Raw genomic sequence first — 26,409 nt, 5'->3', positions numbered from 1 at the left:
TGTGTGTGACCGTGACCATACAGATGTGCAGGAGGATGTACAGTTACCGTATAGGAAGTGTTGTTTGTGTGAATCTGCAGCTTGAATTTGCTTTTATCTTTCTGCGCTCCTTCACTGCCGTTGCTCACCGTTACGTACAGTATGTGGGTACATGAGTCTGCAAAAACAATGATCCCCACCTCATTACTAATATTTGTATTCCTTCATGTGAATTTATAAAAAAAACTCGTGAAAAATCTCTCAAATGTATGTCAATTTGGAAAATAGTGTCTCTAAACTAATTTCCTTTTATATTTAAACAGCAGGTGAGATACAATACAAGCATGGAGATGCTCTGACTCCGGAGTGTGTGTGGTTTTCAGGTGACTGGCTGTTTATGTGACTAAGTGGGGAAATGCACACAGCCCCAGACTGAGGCTAACCTTAAAATGTTAATAGATGATCTACCTCCTGCTAACCTCAGGCGGTGTCAGTATAGCATCAATGTGCCGCAGATAAACACCACAGGATGTTTGTACAATGTTAATTTGTGTTGGAAAGAGGCATATCTCACCTGATGGGAAGACAAATATAGGCCGACTGTATACTTTACTTCAAACTCAATCATGCACGCTGTAGTGGAAAATCCCTGTCCTTTAATTAACTTTGATGAAAAGAGCTGAGACACCCAGTAACATAACAGTGTTGTTACATACATGAGTAAGTGTGTGGTCGGGTCATTTTCACCTTGTGAAAGCTGTGTTTTTACGTCGGCCACTTCTTGGTCATCATCAGGTTGTTTCTTCATGACTGTCAAAGAGCAGACACCTGTTAGCCGGTCCACTACCCGCCCAATCTGTACAAACTATCTGTAGCTATTATTGTTGTCAGGAAACAGATGTGAGTTCACACACTGGAAAGAAAGTCTGTTTGTGACTGTGGTCATGTGCGTCTGCACGGTATGGCTGTGTGTGAGTGTTTGTGTGTGCGTGTTCAGGGTGTGGGCGGGTGGGTTTTGGAAAGTATGACTCTGCATTTCCTTCACTCGGTTTCTGCCCCTGACTGGGTTGAATGCACAGCTGTGTCTGGCCATATTGTACTCCATCACATACACACACACACACACACACACACACACACACACATATCAGGGGAGTAGTAGTGCACATGAGCGTTCATGTGTGACTGTGAGATGACCTTGGTCAACTTTGTTCAAACCCAGAGAGCTGGGTGGGAAGTGGTTACATATAGTTTGGCATTTGATCGGCCTCTTGAAGTTGAGAAAATAGACATGAACACAAGATCAAATGTTCAGAGACATTAAGTTTAGTGCACCGTCAGAGTAATGCAATATGAAGTGAGGTCGCTCAGAGCATGCAGACACACATAGACGTGAATCACTCTAAATTTTGGGGCACCACACAATCAAAGGATAAATTAGATAAATCTGTTCCAGATGAAGTATAACATATAGACTGTGTTAATGACATGCTCATACAGATGGCTAACACACACACATACACACAGATGAGCTCCAAAAACAGCCACCCTGGGAAACGGTGAATTCCCCAAACCACAGAGTGCATGGGAGGGTGAGGGGAGTCATGGGAAAGCAGGATGCCTGCATGCAGTGCCACTGAGGGAGCAGACTGGGCCAGAGCTAAAACAGACAGAGCAAGGAAAAGACGAGAACAAAATAATACACATCCTCATTTGGCAAGGACGGGTGACAGCATCTGATGGTTCAAAGGCTTCTGAGAGAGATTCATCCACATACTGCGGTCGGTCAGCTGGCCGGTCGGTCTAGCACACACGTAGGGGTGAGGGAGGTCGATTACAGTTCTGCTCCCAGCCTGACACAGTTTGGGAAAACCCAGATCAGAGGACGAAGTAGGTGTAAAGACCTCAGAGGCCTGGGAACGCCTGTAGCTCCACCAAAACGAGGGGCCCAGAGAGGTGGGGGGACACGCTAGGTGGAAAGGCTGAATAGCAGGAGGGGTCAGTGACAATCCCACAGTGGATCAAGGTGAGAAGGTATTTGGAAGTTTTTACCCAATGATCTTGGAAAACTAAAGTGGAGAGCCAGATACTGTGATGAGTTTTCGGAGTGTTTGGAAAGTTCCAGCCAGTTGGCTCACTTTACTGACGTCTGTGAAATACTCCAAAGGTTACAAAGCACGTCAAACACTCATGTGTGGTCACTAAGATTATTTGTTTGAATCTGTGTTGTGCAATTTGGCGACCAAATGACATTCCTTTCACATCAATCACTTAGTGTACAAATGTAAAAATGTTCAACACACAGGAAATGATGGCCTTGAAAATCTTTTTGAAAATCTTTTATTCATTTATAGATGTAATTGTTTTGCAGCAAGACAATACAATGACTCTGTTTCATTTGTATCACGCACCATGAACTAATTTTGAAAAAAAATTCTGTCCAACCAGAAGCTGCTTCTGTTGTGTGCAGGATGTTAAAGTTAAAGGTATATGTTCTCAGTTCCCTCCCTTTAACCCCCCAATAAACAGACACACACACACACAGACACACACTTCCACTCACTTTAGCTATTTGTCATTTACCTCCGTTTATTGCCCACGCCTGCCAAAGGACAAAGCAGCGCGTCTTTCGAAAATGATCACAAAGCTTGACAGGTGAGCAAAATGAATACATTCTATTCATATGATGTATTTATTTCTGTTTGACACACATTTATATAGATTACACATGCAAACTATTACATTTATTTTTTATAAGTGTTTATTATGTTGATAATACCAACATAAAGTATTATTCAGTGAAATTCAGTTTCAATAACTCTGGTACTCTACCAGCTTGAGCATAATGTGGTTTCGGTATTAATGAGTAATGATAACTGTCCTGGTTTCGCTAAAAGCGGTGAAACTGAGAGTGAGATAAAAGGAATAAATGAAAGTTGTCTTCTGAGTGTCCATTACTCACATGTGGTTACCCGCAGGCTTTGCATGAGTTTATTGTGCTAACTTCTTAGGATTGAAACTTGAATATGTGTGATTCATCTGACTAATTATAAGTGAAAGGAGTATTTCATGAGTTTCTTCACAGAGACTGTCTTAGAGTTTCCTGATTTAGAATTACGGAATACTACCGAGACCATCTGTCACCAACGTTTTTAGTGTGGAAAACACTTTTGAGAATTACTGATGAAATCTTGACTGATAAAATCACAATGCAAAGTTTTTTTAAGGCGGACCTAAGCTTAAATTAAAAGTGTTATATCCTTTAGGTAGGCTTCACTGTGGATCATAGCATTACATAATACAAATTGCAAATTTTTCTCACTTTGACTCAGCGTGCTTTTGCCTCGAAAAAAGTTCATCTACCATTACAAGAACATGCGCTGGGCAAGGGGCCGGTGTGAGACATACCTCTGCTTTGTAGTGAAGAGGCGGGTGGGACCAGACTCCTTAACCTTTGACTTCGGACACCTTCGCAATCGCAATGGCTGCCATGTAGAGGTATGGGTCAAGATGGAGCAGCATGTGAGAGGGGCCTGTTCAGGGGCAAAATAATAACTGTAAATATTGAATTGTATCCCTCCTGTTTTCTGTGTCATCCTTCACCTCCATAGCTGCTGTTCCTGCGCTACCTGGGCGCCCTGTGCCCTGGTCTGTTGGGATGTGAAGGTACTGGAGAGAAGAGGCTCAGTTACTCCATCACCTGGTTCTGCTCCTGGTCCCCCTGTGCAAACTGCTCCATCAGGCTGTCCCAGTTCCTCAGCCAGACGCCCAATCTTCGCCTCAGGATCTTCGTCTCTCGTCTTTACTTCTGTGACATGGAGAATAGCCCTGCAAGAGAAGGCCTAATAATGCTGAAAAAAGCTGGCGTGCAGACCTCAGTCATGAGTTACAAAGGTGGAGGCACAAATTGGTGTTTATGTGGAAGAGACATACAGATAGAGCCCATGTACAATGATTACAATGATTACAATGTGTACATGATTCCAGATTCAGAAACAAATGAAAGGTTAAGCAAACCGAAAAAAGCTATTGTTTTCTTAATCATGCATGTTCATGTTTGCCCTTTCTTTTCAGACTTTTTCTATTGCTGGCATAACTTTGTGGATTGTAAACAGAGTAAATTCAAGCCATGGGAAGATCTGCACCAAAACTCTGTTCGCCTTGCCAGAAAACTCAAACGCATCCTTCAGGTACATTTACCCGACTGAATGTTTTTCCTCAAACAACAGGATTAAATCAAACCAATAATTTGTTTAAAATCCTAACACTGATATTATTCTCTCTTTCTTTCTTAGCCGTGTGAAACTGAAGATTGGAGAGATGCCTTCAAGCTTCTTGGACTGTAAGAAATACTTGTGACCTACTCTAGTGTCACTTTTAAGTTTATATAAACAAACATGTCTATCATTCACTACAACTGCTAAACTGAGAATGAGAAAAACTGAGAAAAAGCTGCTTTCAAGTTGTGCCAAGGCTTGCAAGGATGAGTAGCTGCTGCTTGCTGTTTCTATAGTAGGATATTTTGAGGTGAAATAAAACAATGAGATAATATATTGTGTTGTGTTGTGTTGTTGATGTTAACTTATCTAGTTCTTGTTAGCCCATCAGCTTTTCAAAGATTATTGTTGAACTATAAAGGAGTAATTGAGAGCATTGTTAAGGATTGGCCTCAAATTAACCAGTTAAGCCCCGAGCCTGTTTTTCAGGTCTAATGCTCGAAAATGACATTCCCAGAACAAATGACTATATCTTCACTTCTAAAAGGGGTAAATTAATAATATTTGTTCTCAAAGCAATGATAAACCTGTGAGTTGGATGTAGAAGAGTCAGAATCAATATAGATTTTTTTATTTTAAAGTAAATTCAGATTGAACATAGTAAAAAAATGTAAATTATAGTCTGTCCAAAAAAAAAAACATTACATATAGTGAAAACCACCCTTGAATGATGGGATAGTAGACTAAAAGCTTTAGGAATCCAAACTATAACATATAATAAGTACCCTGTATCAAGATTGATGCAAAACAAGTGACATTTGACCTTTTTTGAGAGATTTAGAATCTGGGGTCATTTGGGTGCATTTTCCATATCTCTGGCCCCCCTCGTCGATTTTGATGATTGACACCTCTTTTTAACCGTTAGAGCCAATAGAATTGAGGGGAAGTTCCTAAAATTCATCTAAACATTACCCATTGGTGAATGAGTGATGCGTAGCCAGAATGCCCCGGAACCGGAAGCTGTCATACACTCTCGTAGCTATCATTAGCAGCTAATATGAAATCTCCGTTATTGACATAAATATGAAGATGGATTATCAGTAATCATTTCAAAGTGACACAGACAACGGTAAGACTTATTTTCCGTTTTGGTCCCATAAAGCTACGTTGTGTGTTGTCTGCCGCAAGTTTTGGTCGCGCAGTGATGATACTAATATTTCTAGAATCTGTGGAATCTCAGCTTGCTACCTGATATCTTGTTTGTGCAGATCCGATAAGTAATAAGGTATCTCTACCGTGAGTTCTGTGCTAAGCATTTTCAGGGCTAATTCAGAGGCTTGGTATGACCCTTGTGTTTAGCTTAACAACAAATAGTTAATATTGTCTGATAGCTGAGTTTCTTCCCGTTAAGTGGGTATGACACATTCATAGTTTTTTAAATGTTAAGAAGCCCTCAGACGCTTTTTCTTGCAAGATGTTGCGTTTTGTCCCCGGTACCGGGGGCATGGGGCTTAACTGGTTTTTAAAGGTGTTCTCCAGTGACAAATAATTTGAAACAGATTTAAACAAAATGCACAGTATAAGAACACTCATTAACACAATGACCTGGGGAAAAACAACCACATTCTCTATGATGACTTTGAATTAATTAGTGGATATAAATGGTTCTAGTTTTTGATTTTTTAGTGGGAATGCTGACACATAATTCCAACTATCTGTTATGCTACGCACGAAATTCTTTATTATTCCGCCGGGTTATTTTGCGCTGCTTCTTCTGAACATCACAGAAACATCAAAACTTTCAGCTCGGTCGGGAATCAATGGCTATTACTTTTATCATTCATAACTTTCATAATTCCAGAGATACATCCCATAATACATCCCATTTTTAACATGGAAGTCAATGGAGAACTCTTCAGACTTCAACAATCTTCATGCAACTTCAACTGCTAACTGCTCCTTCTTCAACTGCTAACTGCTCCTTCATACTTTCACTCAGAAACCTCATTCCAACTTTAAAATGTCACACATCTTTCTGACATTATTCGTGTAACACAACTTTTAAATCTGATTCTTACTTTTACAGATATTAAGTGGAGGACAGATTTAATTTTGCCTTCATATTTTCATTCAGAACAATGAAAATGCTTTCCTCTCACTGATCACCATGGAAACCTTTGATCTCTGGACACGTCGTTAGCTCAAATATAAACACCTGTGTCATGGAACACGATGATGTCATAACTCCAATTGACATAATTAGAGCAGCAGACTAATGACGTGGTCACTGGAGTTCAACACACTGTCTCAGCCTATTATTTTCCGTCTGATGGAGACTTCATACTGACTTCAACATGTTCCACATATTTTAGACATTATTGGTAACGTATGCTTTTAGTTTTAAAGTTTTCAGTTCAAATATTCTGCTGCTTTTTCATGCATTTAGACTTTTATTTTCTTGTTCTTATTTCATATTCAAGTCCCCTCTATTCATGAACCCTTTAAAGTACTCAGCCACACCACTTATCGACCACGTGCGACTGTTGCTATGTCAGTTAATCTTTCAAATACAAGGTTGCTTGTTTGATTCAAGCTCTTGTAGTCAATATGTCAAGGTATTTATCCCTAGCATTTTATCAGCTAACTAATGACACACACTCAGAGGACCTTTATAAACGTTTTAAGTATTGCACATCTTTAAACATGACTCTTATAAATCACTTTTAAAACCAGCGATGCACTACAGTGTCAGCTTTTCTAAAATAGAAACTTCAACGTTCACATCTTTCTAAATGATTCTACTTTTCAATGACCTACAAATAATCCTAATAATAATCCCATTTTCAATCTTCCAACTGTTCATATTTTTTGGTCAATTAACAAACCTGTTACAAATGTGTTGTTCAACAAATGTGAGCCTTTGCCACATTTATTTGATCACCATGGAAACCTTTGATCTCTGGACACTTCGTTAGCTCAAATATAAACACCTGTGTCATGGAACACGATGATGTCATAACTCCAACTGACATGCTCAGAGCAGCAGACTTCAGATAATGGTTAATGGTCCTGCCCTCAACAGCTCTACGTCAATTATGGGGTGTCATCAAATGCCGTTTCCATGGAAACGCATCCCTCGCCATAAAACACGATGTTGCTGTAACTCCAATGGACACTGTCCGATCGTCCCCCAAACTTCGCTTGTATATCACCAGTCCATGCCTCAACAGCTTTACGCCAAATCTGACATCTCACCATAGGCTGTTGCCATGGAAACGCATCCCTCGCCATAAAACACGATGTTGTCGTAACGCCTATGAAAAGGGTCAAAACAGCACCACACTTCAGATAATAGTTAACGGTCCAGCCCTCAACAGCTCTACGTCAATTATGGGGTTTCATCATATGCCATTTCCATGGAAACGTATCCCTCGCCATTAAAGACTATGTCGCTATAACTCCTATGAAAATGTTCAAAAGGTGCTCAAACTTCACATGTGTGCTAACAGTCCAGCCGTGAAGACATCTACGGGACAGTTTTGAGATTTCTTCAAATGCCGTTGCCATGGCAACACAATGCTCGCCATGAAACACGTTTTTCTCATAACTTCAGTGAAAATGCTCAAAATGGCCCAAAACTTCACAGGTTTGGTAACGATGCAGCCATCAACGCATCGAAGCGTATTATGGGATGTCATCAAATGCCGTTGGCATGGCGACAGATCATTCACCATCAAGTTAGTTCAAAAGTTTGCAGTTCAAATATCCAAGCCTTTTTACTTTCTTTTCTTCTCTCATCACACATTCAAGCCCCCAGTGTTCATGTATCATTTCAATCTAAATTCTTCACTTTTTTCTTACACATTACATTTCAGCATAGCAGTTTAGCGTCAGCTTTTCAGCATAAAGCATTCCCACTAGCAATTTCTTCAGGAATTGCATTCTCTAGTTGTTGTTGATATCCCAAGCTATAGGTGCATAGTAGAAAAATGTAAGTTCCTAGTTACTGTTAACCGCCTAAAGACAAAGAGGAATAGGCCTACACAGGTAAACTGGAAGTTAACTAGTATTGTTTTATAAAACAAATTGTGAGAGAAACATAGGCTATAGGGAAGGAAACAAAAGGTTAAAATGAAGCAGATCTCCTTAACAACAGCACAAATACAAAGCAACACTCTTTCCAGATAGGCTACATGTCTGGTATTCTGGTTTCTTTTTTGTAGCCTCCAACCCTAATAGGATGTTAGTTTTGCTCTGACTTGATGCAGGCTCAAATGCCATTTCATCATTATAAAGTAAACAAACCATGCATTTGTGTAATGTTGATTGAATGCCTCTTTAAGAGAATCACAACAGCAGAGAGGCTGTTGTCAGTGCGCATATACACCGTCTATTACGGTCACGGAGCCGTTAATGCCGCACAAACACGCCACTCACGACTCACCGTCACTACCACCAACGACGGCGTTCACCGACCGAGTAAAAGTCAAGATGGCGACCGAGGGTCAGTCCGAGTACGAGTCGGTCCTCTGTGTCAAACCTGAAGTCAACGTTTACCGAATCCCACCGAGAGCATCCAACCGGGCTATCAGGTGAGGGGGGGAGGAGAGGTTTCTCACCCAGCATCCGCGAGGTGCAGCCGTTAGAGGAGCCGTTGCCTCGGCGACCTACCTACCGAGCTCATCCCATAATTACGCAGGCTCAAGCAACGTTGTTTTTGTGCCGGTTGTTTTTGTGCCGGTTGTTTTTGCTGTATTAGCAAGGTCAACACGGATACATAACAAATGGCGGGGGTTAGCATCTTCACTGCGTTGGCCCACCAGTCAGGATAAGGGTGGTTACCCTGTCAGTGTCAGAGTGTTTATATGCTGTCGTCCGAAGGGCCCATCAGAGGATACATTATGCTTACACTGCTTAAAAGTGATGGCATATGACAACAAGCTCGGTAACCTTATGTTGCCTCAAAGATTATCATGTAGCTTGTCCATTCTTTAGTAGAAGGCAGTGCAGAGCAGCATCCCTGAAGCTGTGAAGAAGTATTGCTCAAGGACACTTCAGTAGGGTCAATGTTGTTTTTAACATAATAAATGAAAGACAAATTGTAGTCCTGGCCCACTTACAGTTACTTGTTTTTGAGTGACCACACAGGCGAGTTGCTGTTGTGTTATTGTAAAGGATGACATTTAATTGTTTACCCCATTGTTCATTGGCTGCTGCTGCAGCTGCATCTGAGAGGACCTCACACCAACCACACAGTAGCACAGGCCTGCTTCCCATGAGACACATGATTGGTTAACCAGTGACCATTTGTACAGTGAGTAAGGGGTGATGATGTAATTTTTCAGCCTTAGGTCTAATGCCTTAGTCATGCTCTGCTCACATAGAAAACAGACAAAATAGAGCTAAAGTGTTGAAAGAATCACAACAGACATGTGCACCCAAAACACACATCTCCTGTTTCTCTTGCCGATTGTCCACCTCTGTGTCCTCATCACACTCAATACACCGCTACCGCCACTTCACCTACATCACACTACATCTCCCTGACTGCCTGTGTGTGTTTTATGTCCCAGGGCTGCTGATTGGAAGCTGGACGCACCCGACTGGACGGGACGCATGCGTGTCACGGCCCGGGGGAAATTGGTCTTTGTTAAATTGGAAGACAAAATCTCTGGTGAGAGCAAGAAGCAGTGCCATTGTTTACTGGCACTGTTGTCGCTGTTTTAAATCATTTCACTGTGTTGGCCATCCCCCTCTCTGTTACTCATCCATTCCAAGGTGACCCAAACCCAAATCCAAGTATGCAGTTTATTTTTAAGTAAACAGGGTGATCTTCTCTGTCTGTATCACTGCATTCCAGTTATTGGCATGCTTGTTAGCCTCCGGTTATAAAATCTGAATTATAAAAGTATCTATTTCGCAAAGCATTTCATGCCCTAATGTAAATCCTAACGTTTCTTAGTTGAGTTTTGGCTTAGTAAAACTATGAAATGAGTCTCTTCATGATCCAAATTCCCAATGGAAAATATTGTTTAGTAGAAAGTGTATATGCTTTATTAATGTTTGTTCTTGCCTACAGGGGAGCTGTTTGCCCAGGCTCCAGTGGAGGAGTTCCCTGGCCTCACAGTGGAAACAGTCAGTGATTCAAGCCGTTACTTTGTGCTTCGTATCCAGGATGACAGCGGTTGGTAAACTGTTGGTTGACAAGCTGTAAATATTTTGTAAATGTGCTCATAAGCTATTAAACATTCAAACAGGATGATCCAGAAATGGTTTAATTGTAGTGCACATTGTTCATGTCTAGTCTCTTTTTGTTTGCAGTACCTTCCAAACGCTCTGAATTAACCCCAACCTTTTTGTATGTTCATTTCTCTGACAGGCCGAAGTGCATTTATAGGCATTGGGTTTGGAGACAGAGGAGATGCCTTTGACTTCAACGTTGCACTTCAGGATCACTTCAAGTATGCTGCTGCTTCTGTGCTTGTCGCAAATCTTAAAAAATATGTATTTGTTTATTCTGGTTTATGAAACTATCTGACAACAATTTGTTCTCCTTTGCCTCCCCTCGTCTTTTTCAGATGGGTGAAACAGGATGATGAATTTAAAAAGCAGGCGCAGACTCCAGACACCACCCCTAAACTGGACCTCGGCTTCAAAGAAGGACAGACTATTACTCTCAATATCGGGGTAACCTTATTTTCATTTTCTTTCCCTTAGGGTAGAACCTTACATTACTGGAACAGGAAATGGTCTCTGACGATTGAACGATCAAATACTGCTAATCAAAAATAGTTTTTTCTTATGTTATCTCTCCTATAATTTTAGATTCACTATACTGACAGTCTCACACACACACTCATGCTGTTTATGTATCTTTTTCCAGCAATCTAAAAAGAAGGACAGGTCCCGCCCGCAGAGTTCAGGAGGCTTTGGGCTTCTTCCACCTCCTCCTGGTGGCAAGTTAGCCCCACCTCCTGTAAAATCTACCAATCATAACACACAACTATCTGAAGGAGGAAGTGACACAGGTAGGTAGTTGTTGTGACACTACAAATTGTGACTGTTATACTTAAATTCAAACGATAATTATTTTATGATCACATCAAAGTCATTTGATAGCTTGTTAATTCAAGATCACACAATAATATACAGTATGTATGTCAAGGTAAAAGGGGAAACATTCATTTTCACGATACTGAGAAAACAACATTTGGAGACAAATTGTTATTCTGTTGGCCTATAGGTAAGCATAGCATCGTCCTCATCACTGTTACTTTAGAGACAGCTCAACCTAAACCAAATAATCTAAATCAGTGTTTGAAAAGTCTAGAGGATGGTTAAACATTGTTACACCAATAATTCATTGCATTGGTCAATATAGAGCAGAGGAAAGTTAATTCCTTGTTGAAAGCTTATATTTCCTTGGCCCCATTTGGGACAGTTGTAAAGCTGTTTCCAGTGGAGCACTTGTATCCACAGTCTTTACAATGAAAGTGGTGAGTGCAATGTTGACCTGTAGCAATACTGGCCAAAACTATGACAGATAGACTCCAGTTGTAAAATACTGGAATTTCTCTTTAAAAAATATTGTTGCTCCCGTTCTCTCACGCCCTCTGTGGAATATGCTTTTTCACTCAAATCAAACAGATTAGGTGGAAGAAGTTTCAGAGGTCAATACCTCAAACCTACAGCATGAAAACTATGTGGATGGCCAGATCAGTATTTTAGAAGATAGTTAAGCATAAGACAATTATCTGACTTCATAGTGGGTGAAATTAGGTACAAATTCTGCTTAAAGTAGCTGAATTATCAGTCTGGAACAATCTTTGTATTTACTTTTCAACCTACAGGTTTCTTGCTAGATCTAGACACCAGCAACTCGAACACAGCGGCTCCATCCAACCCCACCACCACAGCCAGCTCTGACCTGTGGGGAGACTTTGACTCTGTATCCTCAAACTGAGGAGGGATACATTTGGTCTATCTCCTTCTTATCTTTCTGTACATTTATGCTGCACTTTTTGCAACTTTTGTTTATTCCCATTATGTGGTCCCGTATCTCTCCCTGCCAAGCAGGATAACCCCCCTGTTCAAGTTGTTTTTGTTTTTGTTGGGTCTGTCATAGCTTTTGCTCTTTAGCCAGAAAGACACCCAGACCTCACTGTCTATTCTTAATTAGACATTTAGAACAACAGTAGTCTGGGGACTGTCTTCCCTCTCTACTTCAGTTCAGTTTACATTTGCACATTTGATTTATGCTTCTGCCCAATTTCTCCTCTCAATGTTTTAATTTCTATCGTAGAGTATACATAATAGAAATATGATCAAGGGAGACATAATCATAAACATCTGAGGATGAAATCTAATTACATATAATAATGAATGAATTGTCTGTACAGAGAATATTTATTTTAAATGTTAGTAGTTTGTAATTATTGTCATTGGTGCTGTCACCTGTTTGCTCTGTAGCTTATTTTATCTCCCAAGTCCCCAGAAGTGGGACTGACTATATGCACTGACTGGCAGTATACTCTGTCCGTGTAGTAGTATTGCATAAAGTCTGCATATAATAACGCAGGGATTGATCAAATCATAGATTTAGGTTACGGGAAGGTTTACCATACAATGATTTTACTTGAAAGAAGCTGATTTACAGTCAAGTTGTGCTCTCTATCGCTCTCTAGTGGCATCATTTTGAGAGGAGACGTTAAATTGTGATGCAGCTGTTGAACACATATTTCACTGGGGAGGGGTCCTTGGCACTGTGTGCATTGTTTAAACTCTAAAGCAAAGAGACGAAGCAGAAATGTTTGATGCGGTAGGGTGTGAGCGATAGAAAGTGAGGCATCTAGTGCTTTTATCTTTGCCTCAAGGGGAAACCGAAATGATTTAGTCCATGTTATGTCATCCCTACTCAGCCCAGCTGTTAAAGCTGTGACTGGTGAGTCATTTGGGTCACAACCTCTCTCCTCCTCAATGAATAGGTCTGTGTTTCTGCACCGTCCCGTCAGTCCGGGGAGAACTTTTTTCTCATTCATTCTTTATGGTAAGGTGGTCAGGTGGCAGACCTCAAACCCAACATGTTGTACTGTACAAGTTTGAACTTCAATTCGATGTTAAGATGTATTTCTGTTAATAGTATTCTGATGCAGACAGACCAAGCCAGTCTGGGTTTGATGCAGTGTTTTGTTTGATATTGTCATTTACAGACAAAGAGACAGATTATGATGCACCGCTCCCACATGCACGTGTGTTGTGACAGGATTAAAGTGACAAGTGATGGATGGATGTTGTTTGGAACACAGAGATTTTGTGAGTGTAAAGCGCTAAACAATGTTTGTCAGTGTTTGTTTACTGTTTCAATTGTATGCATCGATCCCAAATGTTACTTGTAATTCAAACTGTATATGGAAATGTATATGCAAAGAAAAACATAAAGCTATAACTCAGTGACCATACTTTTATTGTTTTTTGCTCCTGAATAACAAAGTGAAAAAAAAAATCTATAAACAAATAACTCGTGAACAAATGTACTTATACATTTATATTTTTGGTTACAATAGTGCACGTTATACTGGTTGTCAGTGAGTAAAAAAGTGTGTCTTTCTTTGTACAATGAAATGACTCAGTGCTGCTATAGGTCCATTACTATAGTACCTCAAATGGATCGTGAGCTGCAGAAGATGTGGCCTGTGTCCAAAAACACACAGATGAAATGAGCTTCAATATTCTCACACAAGAGACTAAACATAGATATGACTCAGCGTACGTGTAAAAGAAAGACGGAGACCCCCAGGTGTCGAGTGGTGGATTTATGGTGTTATGGGCTGTTTTTATGGCGACGTCCCTGGTTGGTTTGTGTCTCTAAGAGAGGCTCCATCCTCACAGGTGGTCACATCGCCATCCTGGGCCTCATCAGGCCTTGTTTGCCCAGGTTTTGGGGTTGCCACGGCGATTGCGACAGCGTTTCCTATAAGTTGACCTCTCGATACGCCTGGGCCACCCGGACAACTCTCGGCACAGTTCGGCTGTAATGTGCAAAAGACACCGATCGTTTCCAAACTACAATAATATTTAATGCATGATCATGCGTATTTTACAGTTACACTTTCTCACCTTTCAGATAGTCATCCTGTTGGCACACCGTCCTCACACAGATCTCATTGTTGATCACATAGACACGAGAAAGGCTGCATCACAAACAAAAGACAACATTAACATCATGAGCATTTTTTAGATACTTGTTCTTGTAGTGGCAATTTCGTATGTTACCTTATATATGGTAAAACCAAATGCTTCTACACACTACTGTACCATTTATTGATATGTGCTGTTTTCTCTGCATGCCCTTATGAGGGTTATTATTCTCAAGCGCTTCAGGGCCACAGGGCTGATTTGGCAGACTACGTTGAAACTACTCCTCTTCACACAAAGTTTGAACTTCCATAGAATGTTTTATGTTATACTCAAACAGCTCAAGGACACATGTGTCTAATAGCGATATGAGACATCTGTGTGAAAGCAGATTTCTGAGGCGTTCCGCCTAGCTACACAAAACTTAGTTTGCCCGCCCTATCCTGTATATAAGCTTTGCCATTTTGTGACTATTGTGCACACTCCTGCAGACTATCCTATACTCTGTGAGACCCTTTGAAGCGCTTCAAATAAAGAACCAACGAAAGACAACTCTGATTTGCTGAAAGACCATTTATTGATTATTACTAGTACATCTCCAGATTATTGATAGATAAAGAAGTTTTCCACAACATTCTCAAATCATTTTTTACAAATGTCTACTTTTACTACCAACACGTACCAATGTGACGTTTAAGGTATTAAATAGCATTTGCTTTATATTGACCAGCTACAACATTAAAGCCCCTGTCACACTGTCCCGAAATTGACACCCGATGGACACACGAATATGGAATTGTGAATTTCGCACGAAGATGGCCCCGAACCACACACGAAGGCAACATTTACATTACATTTAAGACATACAACTGCAATGAAAGTACCAAAAACAATTATGTTACAGTACTATGATACTGTACTGATATCTTCAGACTTTGTTCTTTACTTTATCCGTCGTTATATGTAGAAAAATTACGTTTTCTCCGTAATGTTGTTTCCATAACAACAACAACTTCCTGTCAACTGTCCTTCAAAATAATATATTATATCCTTTTTAGTTTCACAGAACACAAATTGGGTTATTTACATAATATATTTACATGATTTTGTTGTGCAATAAAACAACCCGATGGACACACGATAAAGGAAATGTTCAAATTCGGCTCTGATCGTAGCAACATCGGGCCATTCGTGAGGGCATCTTAAGCCATCGTAGCCTATGACCGCCGGTGGAGTTTCTCAGGCTCCGGCAGCAACTTCGTGAGCGGTGGAAAAATCTTTGGCATGCCAAAAAATTGCCGAAGGACCTTGCGAAGGTTCATTTTCGTGTTGAATTCGTGTCAATTTTGCCCTTCGTAAGGCCATCGTGAGGGCATCTTGTTATCATCGGTGCCATCGGGCATTCGCCCCGATCAGAGTGAGGGTGAATGCACCGATGATAACACGAAGATGACACGATTTGACAAGATGCCCTCACGAGTGCCTTCGGAGCCTACACACGGCGGCGTGCGTTGCCGCTTCAACGCTTCTGCCCATTCACTTTGAATGGGGTGACGTCACGATTCGCCGAACTGCATTGTGGGAGCAAAGCGTAGCTTCTCTCGCGGTGCTCGCTGTAAAAGTAGAGCAATGTTCTACTTTTGCCGCCTCGACGGAGGCGTCAGCCAATCAAATCCTGCGTATGCAAATCTGCATTACAAGCGCTAGCCAATCAAACCGCGTGTATGTTGGGAGAGCCAGACCGCAGTTATTTCCCATGTCAAAAAATGGAGGAGAAAATGATCGTGGCGGTACTATATGACCAGTCCCTCTTTACATACAGGGATACAAACCGGAGGAGCCAGGCATGGGGGGAGGTGGCAGTGAGTGAAACTGGTAGGTGTTCGCCTGTTTGTGGAGTTTATATCCAATGTACTTCGTTTGAATGGACAGCTAGCAAGCATAGACAGTATATTTAGCCAGCATGGATGTAGCATGAATGCTTTGCTTTGTATGTCCGGGGCGGGACATTCATGTGATTGGTTGTTGCTCGCGTTGTTCGTAAAAAATCCCCAAGCTTCAGACACGCCCACCGCCAAGCGGTAACGCACGCCGCCGTGTGTAGGGGCCGTTTTACGGAGCCTACACACGGCGGCGTGCGTTGCCACTTCAACGCTTCTGCCCATTCACTTTGAATGGGGTGACGTCACGATTCGCCGAACTGCATTGTGGGAGCAAAGCGTAGCTTCTCTCGCGGTGCTCGCTGTAAAAGTAGAGCAATGTTCTACTTTTGCCGCCTCGACGGAGGCGTCAGCCAATCAAATCCCGCGTATGCAAATCTGACATTACAAGCGCTAGCCAATCAAACCGCGTGTATGTTGGGAGAGCCAGACCGCAGTTATTTCCCATATGTCAAAAAATGGAGGAGAAAATTATCGTGGCGGTACTATATGACCAGTCCCTCTTTACATACATGGATACAAACCGGAGGAGCCAGGCATGGGGGGAGGTGGCAGAGACAGTGGGTGAAACTGGTAGGTTTTCGCCTGTTTGGGGAGTTTATATCCAGTGTACTTCGTTTGAATGGACAGCTAGCAAGCATAGACAGTATATTTAGCCAGCATGGATGTAGCGTGAATGCTTTGCTTTGTATGTCCGGGGCGGGACATTCATGTGATTGGTTGTTGGTCGCGTTGTTCGTAAAAAACCCCCAAGCTTCAGACACGCCCACCGCCAAGCGGTAACGCACGCCGCCGTGTGTAGGGGCCGTTACGGCCCGTCCACACAGCGGCGTGCGTTGAAGCTTCCAACGCTTCTGCCCATTCACTTTGAATGGGGTGACGTCACTTTTAGCCGAACTGCATTTTGGGAAGTGACGTGGAGCGTTGCTGACGTAGCTGGCGTCAAAAGTTGAGCAATGTTTGATTGATTGATTGATTGAAAAGTTTATTAACAGCTTGTATATTGGGTACAGTACAGTACAGCTCAAAACATACAATTGTTAAGGGGATGCAGACCAGAGAAAGACTTTCGTCTTGTTTACATCAGGGTCCCCCATTTCCAATTCATCATGTCATTTAAGACATATAAGACATATTTGACATACAGATGGCTTATTTACAATTTACATACAGGTGTTTTTTTTACATACAGATGTTCAACTTTTGACACCTCGACGGAGGCGTCAGCCAATGAAATCCCGTTTATGCAAATCTGCCAGTACAAGCACTAGCCAATCAAACCGCGTGTATGCTGGGAGAGACTACGCAGGTCATTTCCTCATATTAAAAAAAATTGAGGGAAAATTCATTATAGCGGTAGTGAATCACCCGGTGCTATGAGGGGCCGTACAGGCCGTAATTCATACTGGTCCTCTCACGCACATACATTCTCCTTTTACATACATATATTTTCACTCTTACATACATACATTCTCCTTTTACATACATACATTTTCACTCTTACATACATACATTCTCCTTTTACATACATATATTTTCACTCTTACATACATACATTCTCCTTTTACATACATATATTTTCACTCTTAAATACATACATTCTCCTTTTACATACATATATTTTCACTCTTACATACATACATTCTCCTTTTACATACATATATTTTATAATATATGCATGTCTGAAGAGAATATATGTATGCAAGAGAAGAATGTATGTATGTGTGAAGACAATATATGTATGTGAGAGAAGAATGTATGTATGTGTGAGAGAAAGTATAGTGGAAACGGAAGGAGTATGGTTGAAACGGAAGGCAGGTCATTCTTGCGCTGTGATTGGCTCAGAAGGTCGAGCGGGGCGGGCTCATGTTCAGAACTTCTGATTCAAATCAACATGATGGAGGGAGAGGGTTAGGGTTAGATGACTCCATGTATCTACGGACCATTTGTTTTTCTTTATTAAACAAGTAAACGGAAGAGTGTCTGCGAGGCGTTTTTGCTTTTTGTTTTTTACCTTACTAAATGGTCTAATGGTCATTGTAGCGAGGGGGGGGGGGGGGGGGGGGGGGGGCGCGATACTCGCGGAAGTGATTTCAAAACAAAAGCACTCGTTTGCTTGGAACGTTGAACATAATTATAAACAAGGGGAAACAAGGTGAATTTAGCGATCACAACGAAAACGGCCAAGACACACATTGAGCCAAGAAAATGAATGTTATTAAGGCTGTAAATATAATAAGCATGTGTCTAAAATGGACAACATTGTTAGGAGATTTAAACTATACAGCGATTCTGCACTGCGGTCACTCAGCCGTCTCTCGCGTTTGTCTTTTCAAATCAGCTGCTCTTCATATTTTACAAATATTTTTTACTGAATGTTCTTAATAAAACTGACACTGTTGGACTCGAGGGGAGAAGAATAAATGGACAACATTGTTAGGAGATTTAAACTATACAGAGAGCCGTTTTTTCAAATCAGTAGCTCTTCATTTTACAAATATATTTTACCACAAGTTCTTCATAAAACTGACACTGTTGGACTCGGTACTAGTTTGACTGCTACTAACAATACATTGAAGTACTTTTACTGTGTACTTTCACTTTGTGAGAAATACTCTGTCAAAGTCCCCTCCATATAGCACATAATCTAATGCATCAGTCCGTCCCAGGCGGGAGTTTATAAACCAAAGAGTAACCGCCCTTACGGCACGCTCTGATAAGTAAAGCGAACGCACCCGCAAGGACACCTGGCCAGGGATGTGACAGTTTCAGGGGTTGACAAAATGTTCCTTAAAACCCCTAATGCTTGCTGCAATCTACGCGATTCATCTCCCTCCATCATGTTATGTTGATTTGAAATCAGAAGTTCTGAACATGAGCCCGCCCCGCTCGACCTTCTGAGCCAATCACAGCGCAAGAATGACCTGCCTTCCGTTTCAACCATACTCCTTCCGTTTCCACTACACTTTCTCTCTCACATACATACATTCTTCTCTCACATACATATATTGTCTTCACACATACATACATTCTTCTCTTGCATACATATATTCTCTTCAGACATGCATACATTCTTCTCTTGCATACATATATTCTCTTCAGACATGCATATTATAAAATATATGTATGTAAAAGGAGAATGTATGTATGTAAGAGTGAAAATATATGTATGTAAAGGAGAATGTATGTATGTAAGAGTGAAAATATATGTATGTAAAAGGAGAATGTATGTGCGTGAGAGGACCAGTATGAATTATGGCCTGTACGGCCCCTCATACGGTGCTGTATGATCAGTCTCTGTTGATCTACCGGGATACAAACCGGAGGAGCGAGGCATGGAGGGAGGTGGCAGAGACAGTGGGTGAATCTGGTAGGTTTTCGCCTGTTTGGGGATTTTATATCCAGTTTACTTCGTTTTAACATTGCTATTGCTTTGTATGTCGGGGGCAGGAGATTCATGTGATTGGTTGTTGGTCGCGTTACTCGCAAAAAATCCCCAAGCTTCAGATACGCCCACCTCCAAGCGTCAACGCACGCTGCTGTGTGGACGCCCCTACGAAGTTGCCGCTCACGAAGTTGCTGCCGGAGCCTGAGAAACTCCACCGGCGGTCATACGATGGCTTAGATGCCCTCACGAATGGCCCGATGTTGCTACGATCACAGCCGAATTTGAACATTTCCTTTATCGTGTGTCCATCGGGTGTCAATTTCGGGACAGTGTGACAGGGCCTTTACAGGCTGCTGTGTTGCTTAATATATTTTGCTGCTAATGCAAATGAATGATCGTTTACAAAAATGTCTTACTATTAGCAATATTGTTTCTATTCTATCTTCTATCTATAATTTCATCGACTCACTCTCGCACAGTGCTGACGATAAATAAAAGCATTTGTTTTTACTGAACATCAACTTTGATTGTTGCTAATTTAGGTATCGAAATTCAATTGTCAACGAGAAATACTTAATGGGAATGAAATCAAGAAGGCAGGACTTATTTGTCATAGACTATTTCTGCATTGTGGTGTCATTGCTTTTTACTTTAGTTATTGGTCTGAGTCTTATTTGACTTTGAGTTTCTGCAATACAGAATTGTATTGCTGATACAGCATTCCAACTATCTGTTATTATTCCGCCGGGTTATTTTGCACTTCTTCTCCCACATTCCACATCGCAGAAACTCCGTTCAAACATCAAAACGTTCAGCTCGGTCGGGAATCGATGGCTATTACTTTTCTTATTCATAACTTTCATAATTCCAGAGATACATCCCATAATTCATCAAATTTTGAACATGGAAGTCAATGGAGAAACTCTTCAGACTTGAACAATCTTCATGCAAGATTGCATGAAGATTACTTCAACTGCTTCATACTTTCATGCAGAAACCTCATTCCAACTTTAAAATGTTACACATCTTTCTGACATTATTTGTGTTACACAACTTTTAAATCTGATTCGTACTTTTAGAGATATTAAACATTGTTCAGACCTTGGTAAAGAGGCCTTCTTCAGATTTTAGAGTGCGACAGATTTCATTTTACCTTCATATTTTCTTTTAAACCTGCCATTATTCCCAAACCCTACATTCCTGAGACATATTTTTTCATGAGAACCGTAGGAAAACATCTTGTAGCTTGAAAAATTAAAAAAGATTAAGCAAAATAATTAAACAAAATGCCTCTTGAGGGCATGAAGTGACAAAAACTTTCAACATGTCTCCATTAAACCCCATTGTAAATTCAGCCTCATCTTTCCCCACCACAGCAGCCGCACACCTTTAGTTAATCTGCCAAAAAGGCCACATTATTAACCCGAAAGTACACAAAAAGTACACTTCAGATGCTCAAGTTCCTTGACATGCTTCACGCTTTGAAATTTCACCGATATTTGTTACGGTTCTTCAACAAAACGTTCACATGTAAGAGGTTTATCTCTCATTCAGAACAATGAAAATGCTCTCCTCTCACTGATTACTGCACATCACCATGGAAACCTTTGATCTCTGGACACGTCGTTAGCTCAAATATAAACACTTGTGCCATGGAACCATAGCATGGAACACGATGATGTCATAACTCCAACTGACATGCTCAGAGCAGCAGACTTCAGATAATGGTTAATGGTCCGGCCCTCAACAGCTCTATGTCAATGGTGGGGTGTCATCATATGCCGTTTCCATGGAAACGCATCCCTCGCCATGAAACACGATGTCGCTGTAACTCCAATAGACACGGTCCGATCGTCCCCAAACTTTGCTTGTATATCACCGGTCCATGCCTCAACAGCTCTACGTCAATTATGGGGTGTCATCATATGCCGTTTCCATGGAAACGCATCCCTGGGCATAAAACACGATGTCGCTATAACTCCTATGAAAATTGTCAAAAAGTGCTAAAACTTCACATTCCAGCCGTGAAAACATCTACGGGACAGTTTTGAGATTTCTTCAAATGTCGTTGCCATGGCAACACAATGCTCACCATGAAACACGGTTTTCTCATAACTTCAGTGAAAATGCTCCAAACGGCCCAAAACTTCACAGGTTTGGTAACGATGCAGCCATCAACGCATCTAGAGCGTATTATGGGATGTCATCAAATGTCGTTGGCATGGCGACAGATCATTTGCCATCAAGTTAGTTAAAAAAGTTTGCAATTCAAATATTCTGCTGCTTTTCCAAGCCTTTTTACTTTCTTTTCTTCTCTCATCACACATTCAAGCCCCCAGTGTTCATGTATCATTTCAATCTAAATTCTTCACTTTCTTCTTACACATTACATTTCAGCATAGCAGTTTAGCGTCAGCTTTTCAGCATAAAGCATTCCCACGAGCAATTTCTTCAGGAAATGCATTGTCTAGTTGCAACTGGTGTTCTGTAGAAACAAGGCGGCCCACCTGTAGATACAAAGAGCACCAATACATCTCTTGATGGGCTTGTGAACCGAGTACATCCTGGTGCATGGATACATCTCCTCCCTACAGTCTGCAGAAACAAAAGAGACAAGACATTTAAATTGTATCAATCACAATGACATGAAAAGACCTCCAGTTCACGGGGCCCCCTGAGTGGCTGTCACTCAGCTGTCACTCACCGTTTGGCAAACCTCCAGGTGGATCAGGGCTCTCTGAAAAAAAGGAGAGAAAACATGATCAGATTGGGAAAACATCTTAGCGCTGACCCAGAGCAATGACTCACAGACTGACAGATGTCATGCAACATATAACCTGGGCTGATCTCAAGGTGTGAATTATGAGAAGAAAGGCTTTACCGTTCTGCTGGGCTTGGGCTACAGCTGTGAGAGCTGTGGAACAGAAGAGTGTTTCGCAGCATAAAAACAAACACACAGCGACTCAACCGTAATTAAACAAGATGATTTGTGTGTCCTGTTTGGCAGCGTTACCTTGGAAACTGCAGAGGAGCAGGACCACTGGAAAGCTGCCCATTCCTTCAACTTGTAAGAGGGTGAGTTTTACGAGCTGCAGGAAACCGAAGAGGAAAAGAGTCAGGATGATTTCACAGAGTGGAACTGTTCAATATCCTCACTCAAGATTTTTGTTGCTGTTTATGTTTCCTTTAATCTCCTTGCATGTCAATGCTCACCGGTCACTGTAATGTTTTCCCTGAGGTTCTGCTCCGGCTAAAATCACAGAAAGTAAAGCTATGTTTTGGATATATTATAGAGGAGTGCCTGATGTCATTTTGATGTGGAATAATATGTTCTACAGTTTATTCATGTCAACTTTGGAAACATTTAGATAAAGCAGGAGCAACTAAGGGAAACAAGTTTAAAATGACACTTTTTACCTCTGAAAACATGTTGTTCTCCTTCCCTTACTCCTTTTCTTACTTCTCCTTCCCTCTCCCGCCCTGCATCATTCCTCTCGTGATGTGTCAGTGTAACTTTGGAGTCCAAGACATGAGTTCTCTCCAAAGAATGTGTTTTTTTTGTACCCCATTTGAGCGCCCCTCCGCCCCTCCTCTGGTACAGTCGCACATTCTTTTCCAGCTTCAATCTCACTGTACCATCATCACAATGTCACAAGTTTTATTAATCCCAGAGTCACACATTTGCAATTACTGAATTGAAAAACTCGGCTTGGCTCGGTGCATGCCTCTGTTTATCTCATTGTGAAGGTGACATGTTTTTCATTGCTTTTACTTACTGAACTCAGCATGCAACCACATATCACATTGCTATATAACATATACATTCTAAAGTTAATTGGTCAATCCACTGAGCGTTCACTTTTGCATTTCATGTTTGCATCTAATCAATAGGAAATACCCTTCTATTATTATGTTGGGATGTGAGATAACCTGCACAGCATGATCACATGCTCCTCTGTGTGCGTCATATTATGAGTTAAAATGAGTGGAAATAAGGATAATTAACTTGTACTCACAACTTTTGCAGTCGTCCACAACTGCTTCAGTTTTATGAAGCTTTAGTCTTCTCTTCTTTCCCCTCCTTCCATCTCCTCCTCCTCCCCCCTCCTCCTCCTCCTCCTCCTCCTCCTCTTCCTCCTCCTCCTCCTCCTCCTCCTCCTCCTCCTCCTCCTCCTCCTCCTCCTCCTCCCCTTGTTCTCCTAACTATCACAGTGTTCTTGTTTTTTATTATTATTAGTAAAACATGAAGCTACAATCTGAGGTAATCTTTTGAAGAGTTTTTTTATTTTTTTTTATTGTGCATCTTCTGCAGACATTATATTTCACAGATACATCAAAAGTATCATAGTGTGTCAGAGTCTCATCACCACGTGACGCAAAGCAAAACATTCAGACTCTCCTCCACAAAAAGTTGGGCAGTTGTTCTTTATAAAAAAAACCTCCATCAAATGTGTAAAGCCACACCAGTGACAGTGACGGAGGAATTTGAATACCCGTTATTCTGTAAACACATACATATAAGAGTAACTGTCTTAATTTAAGATAATAATATAATGCATGCAGTCTTCTTCAAATTATTTGCTCTCTTCTTACACACAAATAATCAAAGACATCTAATTAAAGTGGGCCTCCAATTTGACTTTTGCACTCTTGAATCTCACCAGCAGGTGGAGCAGTGCACATAGTGTGTGATCTTTGGCATCCACATTCATGCCATGAGAGGTCAGTAAAATAAGAGTTGAGAACAGTTAATGCCCTTAAATGAGCCAGGGCCTAAAGAATAAGCCCTCCTAACAGGACATCTCTGCTGTAGTTACCAGAGTCGGTCCCATGTTGAACACGTTTCAACTCCCAAAGTTATGTCGCACATTGTTAAAATAAAGTGTAAATGTAAAATTTGAATTCTTCATGGCAACCACAGCTTGTTTTATTTAGATCTAAAACATTGAGTTCATTAAACCAGTGGTTCTCAAAGTGGGGTCCGCGACCCCCCGGGGGTCCGTGGCACTCTGCCAGGGGGTCCGTGAAAAGTTTTCAGATTCATTAATTTAAATTATCATGATATCATTTTTTTTTTCTTTCAACAAATAATCTTTTTTTTTTTTAATCTAAAATATTTCATAGATTACGTTCAAATCTAACAAATAGATACATTTAAAAATCAAGCGCGTTACCGTGGAAACAACAATAACTGTTACGTCAGTCAAAGAGCGCCGCTGCAAGCATCATAGATATATAACACGGCTAGCATACTACGAAGATGGACAGATTTTTAAAACGACCGGTTACGGCTACAAATGAAGTAAATGAAAAACAGACAGGTCCACAGAAAACTACCGGTATGCTTAGTCCTAACTTACTTTAGTTACTGTACTGCAAAAAGCAGACGGCGCTGCGCTCAACACACAGACAGACTCAAAACCATGGACACACTGGACGCACATAAATTACATAAACAATTTCTAGGCCTAAATTGCATAAGCTACAGTATTGCAACTAAGCAGATCTCTCTCTCTCTCTCTCTCTCTCTCTCTCTCTCTCTCTCTCTCTCTCTCTCTCTCTCTCTCTCTCTCTCTCTCTCTCTCTCTCTCTCTCTCTCTCCAATGACATTATCAGTTATGAATTTGTTTTTCACTGCTTGAGAAAACGGACTTGTGGCTGAGAGCGTGTGAAAAATGTCAATTGTGTGAGAGTTGGCAGCCCTGTGAACTCGCTTGACATTATTATGTATGAAACTGCCAATCAGATTTATTTACTTATTAATCGAAGGTGCCGGAACGCTGTTCTGGATCGTTCCGGCCCACTTTAACCCCTGTGTGTGTGTATATGTGTGTGTGTGTGTGTGTGTGTGTGTGTGTGTGTGTATGTTCTGAAATGCACTTCTAATGATCACTTTTCTCTTGATTTCCCTTTGATATTTTCTTTAGGTACAGTGTTACTTGCAGCTAATTGATTGATTGTTTTATGGGTATTCTGTGTTGAGATGGTGCAAATATTTTTAATACATATCCAATATCTTTCTAATACATTTCTCTTGTGTTGTTCTTTCACATAACTAAGACTATAGAAGTGTAAAAAATAGGCTACGTCAGATTATTCCAAGGGACATACAAGTCAAATCAAGTACATTTTTATTTATATAGCCCAAAATCACAAATCAGAATGAGGGGGTCCTTGGTGTATTCTCTATCTTGTAAGGGGTCCTTGGCTGAAAAACAATTGAGAACCTCTGCATTAAACAATTAGTGGATCAATAGAACATTCACCCTAACGTTAAATGATTAATTGTTTAGGTAATTTATGAAGCAAAACACCAAATATCCTGTTCTATCTCACCATACACCGAATATCTTTGGGTGTTGGATTGTTTCAACCAAAAAAAAGACGTTTGAATAAGTCACCCAGGCCTAAGGTTATTGTTATAACTAAGCATGAGATAACATATTCATTAGTCGCAGCCGTAGTTTAATTCATTGTCACAGGAATTCACTTTGTTCCATTAGTTCTGGAGGGAAAAGTTAGTAAAAGGTTAAAAAATAATAGTGTTATTTATACTTTCTTTTTCCTGTGATTGCTTTTTTCTAAATATATAATGCATCAACAGATTAAACTATACACCATTTTTAAATAAGCACACAAAAAGGCATCACCATGTGGGTCATTAGACATTTTTGATCCATGATCATATAGCACACGGTACCAGGGTCGGCGTCATGGGGGGTCATTCGCGGGCCATGCCCCCCCCCAAATG

General features: G+C 40.9%; 3 protein-coding genes across 3 annotated transcripts; 2 read left to right on the top strand and 1 right to left on the bottom strand.

Moving 5' to 3' along the window:
- Positions 1-2,557: 2,557 nt before the first annotated feature.
- aicda (activation-induced cytidine deaminase) lies at positions 2,558-4,364 on the top strand. The gene is made up of 5 exons (XM_034211506.1): positions 2,558-2,634; positions 3,312-3,477; positions 3,591-3,873; positions 4,054-4,169; positions 4,275-4,364. The coding sequence occupies exons 1-5, from the start codon at positions 2,615-2,617 to the stop codon at positions 4,323-4,325; spliced, it is 636 nt and encodes a 211-aa protein (XP_034067397.1). The 5' UTR covers positions 2,558-2,614; the 3' UTR covers positions 4,326-4,364.
- A 4,234-nt stretch (positions 4,365-8,598) lies between these two features.
- Positions 8,599-13,654, top strand: LOC117543164 (adaptin ear-binding coat-associated protein 1-like). Its single transcript, XM_034211265.1, has 7 exons — positions 8,599-8,788; positions 9,770-9,870; positions 10,276-10,380; positions 10,576-10,657; positions 10,775-10,883; positions 11,080-11,224; positions 12,047-13,654. Exons 1-7 carry the CDS (start codon positions 8,610-8,612, stop codon positions 12,157-12,159), a joined length of 834 nt encoding a protein of 277 aa, XP_034067156.1. The 5' UTR covers positions 8,599-8,609; the 3' UTR covers positions 12,160-13,654.
- mfap5 (microfibril associated protein 5) lies at positions 13,654-23,724 on the bottom strand. The gene is made up of 7 exons (XM_034211266.1): positions 23,675-23,724; positions 22,672-22,747; positions 22,540-22,572; positions 22,363-22,395; positions 22,166-22,253; positions 14,313-14,386; positions 13,654-14,224 (listed from the first exon to the last, which is right to left on the bottom strand). Exons 2-7 carry the CDS (start codon positions 22,712-22,714, stop codon positions 14,112-14,114), a joined length of 384 nt encoding a protein of 127 aa, XP_034067157.1. The 5' UTR covers positions 22,715-22,747; positions 23,675-23,724; the 3' UTR covers positions 13,654-14,111.
- Positions 23,725-26,409: the final 2,685 nt, after the last annotated feature.

Source organism: Gymnodraco acuticeps, unplaced genomic scaffold (assembly GCF_902827175.1).
Source record: "Gymnodraco acuticeps unplaced genomic scaffold, fGymAcu1.1, whole genome shotgun sequence".
Classification (NCBI taxonomy): Eukaryota; Metazoa; Chordata; class Actinopteri; order Perciformes; family Bathydraconidae; genus Gymnodraco; species Gymnodraco acuticeps.
Note: the sequence above shows the minus strand (reverse complement) of the source record. Positions and strands in the feature narration are given on the sequence as shown.